Source organism: Scomber japonicus, chromosome 9, assembly GCF_027409825.1.
Source record: "Scomber japonicus isolate fScoJap1 chromosome 9, fScoJap1.pri, whole genome shotgun sequence".
Classification (NCBI taxonomy): domain Eukaryota; kingdom Metazoa; phylum Chordata; class Actinopteri; order Scombriformes; family Scombridae; genus Scomber; species Scomber japonicus.
Genome location: NC_070586.1, coordinates 12,484,702 through 12,497,057, shown reverse-complemented (window position 1 = coordinate 12,497,057; position 12,356 = coordinate 12,484,702). Strand labels below are relative to the sequence as shown.

At 39.4% G+C, this 12,356-nt stretch overlaps 1 protein-coding gene across 1 annotated transcript in view; it reads left to right on the top strand.

Moving 5' to 3' along the window:
* Positions 1-561: 561 nt before the first annotated feature.
* The window catches only part of LOC128364868 (collagen alpha-1(XXVII) chain B-like), a 91,185-nt gene continuing 79,390 nt past the window's right edge, over positions 562-12,356 (top strand). The window contains exons 1-11 of the mRNA XM_053325491.1: positions 562-645; positions 810-923; positions 1,784-1,978; positions 2,076-2,253; positions 4,779-4,962; positions 5,188-5,288; positions 5,458-5,856; positions 6,049-6,225; positions 6,595-6,782; positions 8,160-8,383; positions 9,637-10,225. Of these exons, the coding sequence (XP_053181466.1) occupies positions 562-645; positions 810-923; positions 1,784-1,978; positions 2,076-2,253; positions 4,779-4,962; positions 5,188-5,288; positions 5,458-5,856; positions 6,049-6,225; positions 6,595-6,782; positions 8,160-8,383; positions 9,637-10,225 (2,433 nt within the window). The remainder of the gene's footprint in view (positions 646-809; positions 924-1,783; positions 1,979-2,075; positions 2,254-4,778; positions 4,963-5,187; positions 5,289-5,457; positions 5,857-6,048; positions 6,226-6,594; positions 6,783-8,159; positions 8,384-9,636; positions 10,226-12,356) is intronic.

The following is a 12,356-nucleotide window of genomic DNA, read 5'->3' as shown; positions in this document are numbered from 1 at the left end:
CAAAATTCAACTAGTTTGAACTCCCGCTACACCTCCGCTTTGATTAGCACACTATGAGAAAACACCTCAAGACCACTACTTGTTCTGTTTGAGCCTGGGCTAAAATTAATAACTATTTTAATTAATCATTTATCGTTAAGTTAATAGTGAATAGATTACTCAGTGAAATACTTTAGTTTAAAGGTTATTTTTTAACTTTAGAGAGAGCCAGGCTAGCTGTTTCCCTCCACTTCCAGTCTCTATGCTAAGCTAACTGTCTCCTGCTCTAGCTCCTACCTAAATTGATATTTTTTCTTAACTTAAGGCAGGAAAGTGTATATCCCAGCATGTCTAACTTTTTCTTTAATATTTTAATGGTATTACTGTGCACTGACAATCTTTTGATCTTTAATCTGAAATTGTATTTCTTTCTCTGTTAAGTCACTCTGTACAGAAAAATCAACTAAAATACTAAAAAATATATACATTTGAAGAACAATGTGATCAAACATATATACTGCACGTTGTTTTCAGTTCAGCTTTGGGAACATCAATGCTATGGAGCCATATCAAAAGGAATCAATGAGAAGAATCAGGAGAAACAGCAAGACTCTCCTTCAGGATCTGTTTTATAAAGGAGTCCATGGAGGAGACAGAGATACTCCTGTAAGTGTTTAATTAGCTCCACATCTTTATTGTTGGTGGTTTAATTGCCTGAGAACACTTAACAGCTCTTCTCCAAGCTTATCTATATTGTAAATATAATTGGATATGCATGTGGACGTCCTCTATTGTGAATTCAAGCAGTGATTTGTGATGTTTCTTTTCAGATCCCAGCTCAGTCTGGTAGAGATGCTAAAATGATTCACTCCATTGCCAGTCTGATCAGAGCGAAGAGCAAACTACTCCTCCTCGAGAGTCCCGACACCGTGGAGATCTACAAGGTCAGCTGTTTGCTCTTAAACAGAACATTATTATTATCACAGTGAGTGATCTCTCTTACTTTATTACAAATAGAGAGTTTATAGTTTAATATCCTGATATTATCTTTTCTGATTGAGCAGATTTTGGTTTTTGGTCAGCACTTTTCACATGTGGCACTTAAAATGCACAAACCAAAATCCAGTCTTAATTAGAATAAAAATATTGTTTTTCCTGTCATTTTTTGTAATTGATCAGAAAGGAATGCCCAGAAGTGCTCTCCAAAAGTAACATCTAATCACCAGTGTCAACAATGGAAATGACTGAAGGAAACGTTTGACTCGAAAGTTCATATGTTTTGTTGAACATCGTGAGGAACAAATAATTACTGAACAAGAGTTATATATTTTTTCTGTTAACTCAACTGCACACGCTTTTTTGACACAGAAAATACACACACACAACAACCCACACATGCAAACATTACTGTACTAAGAAATACACGACGAAGAAAGAAGATTGTACATGAAAACTGAATAACTGCTATAGAGCCATAGAGCAAATAATATGAGACAAAAGTACTCAAATGATTTAAAGAAGCAATAAAAACCAGACTGTGAACTAATTCAAGGACTTCTGAGTCATATTCCTACATTTTTTAAAACATTTAAACATTGCAGTAGATTTGATCTTTTTGAATGTCCAAAATAACCTTTTTGCTGAAATGTGCTTATTTTGTGTCCATAAAAAGACCTGCTTCTCACAGTTAGTGTAGCAGCTCCAGGAGTTTAGCTTTGACCCTATAACTTAGTGAACTTTAATGCTCATGACATGATAAATCTGATATACCTAACGTCCCTGTAATTGTTCCATGCACCAATAGCTGGATGGTCCAACAGGCCGATCTAGCAGAGCCAGTAAAGAAGATGTTTACCTCCCAGCCATCAAAACGAAGCCTTCCAATCTTAGTTCAATGAGGGGGGCTCTGAGTCAGTCCTGCCCTTACCTGTATGACAAACGAAGAGGATCATTCTCCTCAGTTGGCTCGCAAAAACCTGGAGGTCACACTAAAAAACAGGTAATCTGACATCTATTTCATTCCCAGTGATTATGATCTGAAACTTCTTTTCAAATTCAATTTTTGCTCCCTTTTCTCTCCTTTCCCTTCATATCAGAGTAACCTAAAGACGCAAAGAGAGGCAAAGAAATCCAATGTCACTGTGACAATGACCTATCTAGGACAAGGCCACCGGGGGTCAGGGTTGGGGTCAACTCAAGATGAACTAAAAGTGTTGCAGCAAGTCAATGGAGGGGAGAATATCTGCGTCTTCAAGGGCTTGGTAACTCCAGGAGGTATGAGCCGTGAAATTTAAAGGTGTATTGCTAGAATGTGCACAAAAAGTACACGAAAAAATGTGTGTTAAACGTCTTTTGTTATTAGAATTAGTTTTAAAGGATTGCCTACAGGAATGATTATGGTCTGACATACACTATTTCCACAATTAAGGGTGATGATAATTAGAGGTGTTACAGCTTCACCCCCTTTTTTCACACATTTAATTATGCATCTGCCCTCAAAGCAACACTGTAATAAGATTGATGAGCAATTTGGCGCGGGGCGGTATTGGAGTTGAACAAGAGTAGACAGCTGAAGTGTGACTTGATAGACAACCGTCACATAAAAACGTTAGCAGACAAGACAAGTTATTTCATCTACGCAGCTGGTGCTTGTTGATACACACTGTACAGTCGTCACTTCAGGGACCAAATCACAGTGTCAGACATGTGGAGAAGAGAGAAGTTGTGGAGTGCTGCTTGAAACTGTGTGTGTGTGTGTGTGTGTGTGTGTGTGTGTGATCTGTTTGCAAATCCTGCTGCTGCTGTATAAGTTAAAGGAGTAAAATAAAGGAGACAATGCACATAGAAGCATATTTCAAGTGGACTATATGTTTATTAGGATTGTTAAAACTGCTTAAATTATGCTGGTTAATTTATCTTTTTACCTTCATTGCACTCTTGATGTCAAACCAAATGTATACTGTATATAATATACTAATGTATAAGGCTATTTTGACACTGACTAACAGCCTTATACATCTGAAATCACTGATCTAATGATGTCAATTCATAGGCCTGAATATGATGGTAGAACAACATAATAGCAGTTCTTGTCTTGGCTTGGACTTGTGACCTTAAGTCTATCGCTCTTTAATGGGACTCGATAAGCTGTATGATCGATTCAGTCTTGATTTGGTCTCCTTTTAATGTGACATATTATGACATATTGAACATTATGCAAGTGCTTTCCAATGTCGGGCCATGAGATGATTAACAAGATGGGAAACAAGAACAAGAAAAACATATTTCTGCTGCACATGTTTACTTTTCTGACTTTTCTTAAATCTTGGCGTTTTTTTTTTTTTTTTTGTAAAATATGGGAGAGCTTTACTTTCTCTTAAGACTATTGGAATGAAACAATATAAAACACAGCTCAATGACATATATGACACAGATGTTTATCACATGAACAAATGAATTTTAAAGGATATGGCTAGCAATTTTTTATATTTTTCTCAACCCTAACTGTATGTTTTCGGCTTTAAATAAAATGAATTTAAAAAAACAAATCTCATTTGCAGAGCCAAATCAACAATTATTTGATCCTACTTACAAGAATTGTGTGCGTTTCAACAGCCTGAAATATGTTATACCTCTGTAGTATGTGCCGTAGACCCCGTCCAAAAATAAAAAAAACTTAAGTAAGCCAGACAGCTGCACTGGGTGACGTGTTCTTTGGCCTTGAAGAGTTTGGGCATGTTAGTTTGTTCAAAAACAGCTCCAAAGACTAATAAAAGCGATCACATTTGTAGTCTCCAGAGAGTAGTTCTGTGTAAGTTCTGACGCCACTGTGAATGTGTTTCTATTTACAGAGCTTCTCTAGCCTGGTACTTCATATCACAACCTCTTGACTTTATACTAAAGTGTAGGAACAATGCACAATGTAGTACAAAGAGACTGTTATATGTTTCACAACAAGCTAGCAAAGCTCTGTAAATTGAACTACAGATGAAGATGATATCAGGCTTTGGATACACACACAATTTTGTAAGTAGGATGAATTCATTGTTGGTTCGGCTTTGCTTGAGATTTGTTGACAATAAGAAAAATGCAGATGATTACCAGCAATGTCCTTTAAACATCAAATCCTCAAAGAGAAAAGTCTATACTAAATCATGATTGTCACTGCTGGAATGAGATTTTTGCTTTGTGAGCTTCCCTCACTGGTGATTGAGAGCATGCATTGTCAGCTCAGCTTTGACACACAGTATAATGATGTCTGCTTACAAGCTTACTGACAGACTGCGAAACTCACGGAAACAATCTTGATGTGAGACCTCACAGAGAGGTGGTTTCTCAGCCATTAACCTGATAAACATGTATGTATAGGACTAGTTCTACACTGAACTGAGTGCAACAGACAGAAAGTACTGAACTGAAGACAGTCAGAAGCAGCGCAGTATCACATCATTATAAACGAACTGAACTGAGAGAAACTGATTTGAGTCAGTTAAGTGATTCTTAGTTTCCACCTCTAATGTGCAACTTATGCTGAGGACTTGGGGGTAGGTATTAAGGGTCACAAGCCAATTTGGAACAACCACTGCATGTCATTTTCTGGATGCTTAACTCCTAGACGTCTCACAGCTCCATGAGCGTAGCACAGAATAATCAGTCCCATAACTGATCATCTTCATGACAATATAAGCCAAACAAGACAATCAAGTCAAATAACCACTTTGAATACAATAAAAAATACAACATATTAAACAGTACCATTTTCATGGTGTGTCATAATATTTTCTTATTGTACCTTTCAGAGCAGTTCCAGTTTGTCTCTCAGAGACACAGAGGTTTCCCCTTCAGTGCTACCTTGTATGTTAACGGAATCATGATGGCCAGAATCAGCTCCTGCTGTGAATACCGCTATGCTCCTGGCTTCCAACAAGGCAAGAAGAGCTGCTTCAGACTGGTGTGGCTGGCTGGTGGCATACCCTGTTGCAGGTCGGATTTCACCCTCTGGGAGACGAACAGCATAACATTGGCAGAAAATTTGAAATTAGTACTAGTCAAAACAGATCAGGCAAAACCATCACCCTGCAGATATAATGTATTGTGGGGGAAAAAGGATGCATAATGCATGACATGAAGTAATGAGGTTGATGGTAGTAGGCTGTACAGTGGAGTGAATATAAGTCACAATGAAAGCACATTTTTCATCTTTTTCAGATGTACAAGTCTTCGAAACAAATACAACTCCTGCCAGCAACTGAACAACGGCACAAAGGAGAACTTAATTCTCCCTCTAGAGCAGCAGAGCCCTGGCAACGGTACAAAGCCTGGGAATAAGTGTCTCAATTTTCCATTACTTCATAAAGCTTATTCATCAACATTTTTTTGACATAAAGCCCAATCCTTGATTTCAATGGACTAGTTTAAAGACTATATGGCCCACAAAACATTTTTCCCTTCATTTTGTCTCTAATGTCTCCAATGCAGGCACTGTAGAATCATGTCCATCATCCCCTCTGTTTATCCCCGCCAAACCAGAGAAGAAATCAGTGAGAAGGACAAGAAAACACACCAAGGAAGGTGGCGGTGGATCCACAGACAGTGAAGACCCTGCTTTAGCTGGGATTAAAGAGACCTCCGAGAAGAAGCGACGAAAAGGTCAAACTAATCAGAAAGGGAGCAAAGGGAAAACAGCCGGAAATAGCAGAGGGGAAGAGGGACATGACAGCAAGGGCTCCGAGGTCTCACGGAGGTCAACAGTGACAGAAAAATGTGAAGGCCAAGATCCGTCTGCCAGACAGGAGCAGAAACACGAGAAAACAACCAGCAATGTCTCGGCGCTGCAGGCAGAGAAGCTGCGATCGAACAAGACAAGCAAAGTTCATGGTGAGCACTGTTTGACTCATTTTAGCTGCTTTGTTCATTCCTGTAAGAGAAGATGGAAAAATAAAGGAGAAAAAAAATCTTCCACTCTTTCAAGTCAAGTTAAAGACAACCTTCAATCCATGCATGTGGTCTTTCCATTTAATATTCTTTGTGGGGGAAAAAAAATGGGAACAAGAGTGTTTCTTTTTAAAGATTCATTGCAGGACGAGGAAGCACTGACTAAGCAGAACAGAGAGAAACAGAAGGACCTGGGATCAAATGAGAAAAACAGAGATGGGGAAAGACTGAAGGACTTCTATGAAGAATGTGTGGAAATGAGCACCGCATTGGAGCAGAGCCCAAACAAACACAACTGGTTCAAGGCAAACAGTGAGTAAAGAAACCACAGCACAGTAGGAATGGACTGGAATCCCCTGGAGTGTTGTAACTGATTTACATAATACACTTTAGCAGAAAAGGTTGAATTTGCAGCAAAGTGATGCATTGAACAAAGTCTGCTTGAAGAAAGATAAATTATGTGTGGGAGAGGTTATGCAGACATTGTTCACAGACAAACACATGCATAAATCTCACTGCAGTAGATCTGCTTTCTGTATTGTACAAACTGAAATTTAGATTTTATTTACAATCTCACATCAACAATGGGTATCAATATCTCTTTGTGCACTTGGCATAAGAAGAGACAGTTTTATTCCGCCTGAGTTGGGTTTTTTTTCTCCTCTTTCTCTGTACGCCAAGTACTGGAGAGATGCCGGCTCCAGAAGAGGCTGTCATCATGCACCAAAGCTCTAGGCTCAGATGTGGAGCTCAGTGCAGAAAGTGACACTGTCCTGCAGCCTGATGGAGAGCCAGAAGAAGAAGAGGACAAGACCAGCCAGAGCGCTGGCAAAGAAGAGCCTGTTAAAGAACAAGACCTGCAGGCGCAGGTGTGTGTCCAACACAAATTACTATGGTGAATCTTTGTTCATGCCAGAAAAGCTCTTGGCGTTAAATCATTGGCAAAAGTCCTTGGAAACAACCACATTCCTGTGTATGCAGCTGTGTTAATTTGTGTTAGAGCTGGAAGTTTATTTGAGAAATAATGTAATCAAATGCTGATATAAAAATAATTTATCTTCAATACATTTCCTATCAATGTAAAACTAAATACATACAGTACTATTCACAGACAATGTTTTGTCCTGTTTGCATACTGATTATTAAGTTTTACAGCTTATCTTATAACAATGCAGAAAAATGGCTTGTAATGAGCATAAAAATGTAAATTGCTATTGCCAAAATGCCATTTTAAACTGTAATTTTTAATTTAAATGTGATGATGCAGTTTCAAAAGGATGGATATTCACTTCAGTGTCAGTGTGTTTAATGATTTTACACTTCAGAATGATTGATACATATTTCAGTAACTTAGCACAAAAAGGGCATTATGCAACATTTATTTGACAGACAAAAGGTTGATTATTGAACTATAAAATCATTTGAAACTAAAGGATTACTCCATTATTGGGAGGTCAATACACAAACGGTTATAACAAATGGTCACTGAGTGTTATCTAGGGCAGGCAGGCATTTGGCTCAGTCGAACCCATCATGATGAAAAAGTCTCCAACAGCTCCTGAAAAATTCCTCAAGGTCTAGCAAAGTGGCACAGTGAATGTGGCTGGCCGCCAGACCATATGTCTCTCTGGACTCTCACCTCGACTCAGTGTTTAGAAAACCTCCAGCACCTGTCCCGCTCACATCTCATTCCCAGCCACCACATTTTGGTGCTATGCTGCTCTCACGAACAAACAGTAAATACTTTACGTTTGCAAAAGTCTAAACTCTCGGGGCCCTGATGCAGAAATATATTTTTGATTAGAGGAAAAAATAATCTGCTTGTGCAACAACATTTCCTGTATTTTACGAAATAAACAGCGTGATAGAAATTCGCTGTGTGGTAATTGAGGTGAACTCAAAGTTAGATGAGATATTTCTGTTTGTATCATTTCTTAACTGAGTCTTGCATCCTCATGTGGGAGAGCATTTACCACCAAGGAGAAAAACATATTTTAAAAAAGTATTTTCTAACTTGAACAACATTTTTTCATAGTTTTACAACCTTTGGCCCCCTGAAATCCTTTCAAAAGCCCAGTGCATTAACTCTAAAATGCATACCAATCTTTTTTTTCAGTCAAAAGACGACCTTTTGTAGATATTTCTGAACTTTTGGAAATGACAGTCTTGTACCAAACTAAACCATATCCAACAATAACAGCACGATTCAAATGCCCTTGTGACTTTATTTTGGTTTATCACGGTAGCTGGATGCCATGATGACAGTCCTGAGCACATCCGATGAAGTGGAGCAGCTGGTTTTGAGGAACACGGGCCTGACAGATGACCTTCTGCTGAGCCTGGCGGGGGCCCTGAAGAGCAGCTTGTCGGAGGTCACGCTGCTCAACCTCAACCTCAACCTCATTGGCCCATATGGTGCTCACATCCTGCTGGACGTTCTGAGAGTGAAGCCTCAGATCAAAAGTTTACAGTAAGTCCCAGATTTCTAAATCCAAACTGATCCAAGTTACATCCAAATCTGACTCGGAAACATGCTGAATAACATGACTTAGAAAAGAAAATAACAGGATTGAAGAGACAATAAAAAACAAATCCAAGGACGACTGTATATTTAGAGTATAAAGTCTCAGCCTTCCACTATTGAATTACACAATCCATCACATTTATTTGAAGAAATGCCCCCAGTGCTTTAAACTTAATATGCACCAAATACAGTAAAGTCAGTTAGGCTTAGAGACATAATGGCAGAAACTTATGGTGCAGCTGACATGCATCAGATACACTACAGTCAATGCACAGCTGGTATCACACATAGGACAAAAACAGAGTGTTTAAACATTTTGGAAAAATACATTTAATTGTTTTCTGGTGTAGAGTACAGCAGATTAGAAGACGGGTTAAGGTTGCAGCACTTTAGCACAAATACTGGAAATGAGAAAGCAGCTTGCCTTCCTCTGTCCAACCGTTACAAAGTGTGCCAGCACATCTGATGCTGACTGATAAACACATTGTATATTGTTTGTTAAACCAAACAATATACAATCCTCACTGTTTTACAGAAGGTTATGTGTCAGACTTTGGGCTTTGGGTATTTGCCAGGAACCCTGTGACTGCTCCCAGCCAAATATTCAAAAAATAGACTTTTTCCAGTCTTATCTCCTGCACTAAGCTAAGCTAATAGTTGGCTAGTTTTAGATTCATATTTTTTGAGATATGATGTGATGAGAGTGGTATCGATCTAACTGTCCACCAGAAAGTGAATGATGTATTTCCCAAAATGCAGAACAATTGCTTTGATGTATATAGCACATCGAATTTGTCACTCTTAGGGGTGAAATTGTTCACAAAATAATGATGAAAATGTGTGTATATACTTCAATGATACACCCGCAGACGTCATTCTAAACACTTGCGGTGCAATTGAGCAACTTTTCATTTGATGAAAGATTCCAGATATGTAACATTCAATAACAACGAGCTGTGTATAAAATCACGGACGTGAAGAATCTTTTGATTAGATGTAAATCTTGCCAAGAAAAAAATCGCTAAGCTTTAATGAAGCTGCAGAACAACCAAAAACAGAACATATACAGTAAGTGAATTTTTGCTGTAGCTTGTAATGGAAAATGTAATATTAGGATGCAACTGGCTCTCCTTTGAAGTGAGCAAGTCATGAAGGAATCAAACAAATCAATGTGATTACCATTTTTTTTCAATCTACAGCTTGTTTGGAAACAAACTGCGTGACCACGGAGTGCTGACCTTGTTGAATGGAATAGCCGAATTACAGGAGCAAACAGGAAGAGCTGCTGCCGCCATACAGCAGACAATGCTTTTCCCATCAGAGCAGAACATGCTAACTAACCTACCAGCTGGGTGGAGATCTTTCAGGGGTTTTGCACTTTTGGAACTGGATATCGGGGGAAACAGCTTGAATAGCGACGGGGTAAAGGTGTTAGCATCATATATAAGGCATCATTCGTATCTGCAGTACTTAGGGCTGGCTCAGACAAGCGGTGCTGACCTGGCGGCTTGGAAGGAACTTTTTGACAGCATCAGAGGAAACAGCTCGCTGACTCAGATCATTCTAGATGAGAACAACTTAGGAGATCCGGGGGTCAGACTGCTAGCCGACATGTTGAGAGTGAACATGAGCGTACGCCAGTTGGATCTGGACAGGAACGGCATCAGCGACGTTGGAGGAAATGACATCATGGGGGCACTGCTTTGCAGGACGCAGTTTCCATTGAGGCATCTGAGCCTCCAGGAGAACAACATCAGCACAGGGCTCATGAGTAGAATACAGGAGGAGGTAAAATGTAAATGAAATCATGCAGGAGTGGAAAAATGCCCTTGTAAACTATGAGAACCCGTGTAACATAATAAACAAAGGGCTTGCTTAAGAATTCACAGTATTTTCTGTTTACATTTTGAGGTCACAGAGGAAAACACTGACTCATTTGACTCGGTTGACCTTCAAACACTCATATACACAAAGATCTCTTCTTTCCTGTACCTGGGTGGCCTGGGTGGCCTTACTAACAAATGCTGCATCTTAGTTTAGCCCAAACAGGTAGTGTAGGAGTCGTGTTTGCTTTAGGGCTGCACAGTGGTCTGGATGCGTTTTCAAAGAGCTCTCTATGAACTGAACCTTTCTTCTTTCTGGTGAGGTTACATCCTCACCTTGAGATTTTTTCTTCTGCTTCATCTTCTTCTCCCTCGTCTTCTTCCCACCGGTGTTACCCCTCGTGTCTCCACACCTCCTTCTTTTCTAAAACTGACTCCAGCTCAAGTCTTACTGGTCCCCCTGCGTTTTATTGAATAATTTGCTGCCCTCTGACAAAAAAGAAACCGCAGTGATTCATTCCACCCACAGTATTTACAGGTCATGGATGACTAACTCACCACTTCTTTTTATTCTTCTTCTTTCTAGTACATTTCAGTGGCCATCATCAGAGCCCCTTCTCTACTTCTACAAATCAAAAGAGAGTTATGGACAGCTAAGCCATGCCACGTCAACTATCCTCATTTTGTAGTTTTTGTCTCTTCATGTTCTAGACAATGCCTCTATTCACAATCTAAACATGAGGGGGGGAGGAAAAACTAGGGCAAATTCACCCGAATTTTGGGCTTGTCATCTCATTGTTCTATCAGCACCGACATTCTGAGAATAACTGTACCTGTGATCAAAGCTTGTCAAAGCGGTAATTATCTCCTGCTCTCAGGGCTGCTCGTAGTGATTCTGCTGAAACCAATCCCTCCATTTTTCATCTGAAGTCTTCGCGAATTCCTTTCTGTGAAACCCTGATAAAGACGCTCTCCGAAGCCCTGAGAGGATGACAGATAAATGAGACGGCTGCACCTGAAGATTACATCTGCAGAAGTTATCCTGCTGTAGTATCAGACTGACTACGCTTATATTTGTGGTGCACATTTAAAAACTCTATACAGCAAAGTAAAGATGTCTCATTTTGTAAGATCAATTCTGCTTTATAGCCCAGCAGATGATATATACAGGCTGCATTTTGTTATCGGCACTAAAAAGACTACATAAAGTTGTTTCTTCTCTTTGTGACAGTTGATCTATTAAGATCTCAACAGCCACATTTGTACTAGATTGAATACAGAACTAAGTGGTACACCATCATGCCTGACTGAGCAAAGACCTGCAAACAAGAGCTGCACTGTAACTAGCCGACTCCTTCGATAAAGCCTTCGTGCTTCTCTGTTACAAGCAAAACTCAGATCAGTGACCCCATTGTCCGTCTGCTAATGTTATCTTTATCTGGCCTGAAACGAATCCCACAGTGTTACAAGCCTCTCTCAACTGCTTTTCCAAAAACAAGGCCTTCAGTCAGTGAAGCTCAATCTGTAAGGAATTTACAGGTTTATTCGAGAAACAGTTTCCCCTTTCAGGCAGTGTGGGTTACTGTACTGTATCTCAGATTAAATACACCAATCATCAATGTTTTCTTGATAAGAACTAGTCTCTATCATTAACAAGTGGACAGATACTTTACCGTAATCTGTGCAAACCAAAGAATTATTCCTTTATACAGCAAAGTAGCAAAGATTCTGTATATCTCATACATACAGGGGTTAAATGTCAGACAACTTTCCGTGATTCAGGGGAACATGGAAACTCTTGGGAATTGAGTTTCTTGACTCTGACTTCGGGCAAAATGAAACAAATGAAGTGAACAATGGTTACTTACCCTCATGGGAAGTTCAAGGATTCAGGCTTCCTTTAACTTTCCCGGACAGTGTAATGTAATTTATGTCCAACATATAAAGGGTCAGTGTCTGTTTGTAGAACCATTAACTTTTGATGTGCTTGTAATTATGTAACTCTGGATACACAAAGGTAGGTAAAACTTTCAGCTTTCAAATGCACTTGGCCTGCAAACAATGTGGTTCTGGGGATGGTTAGTTTGGTGCACCAC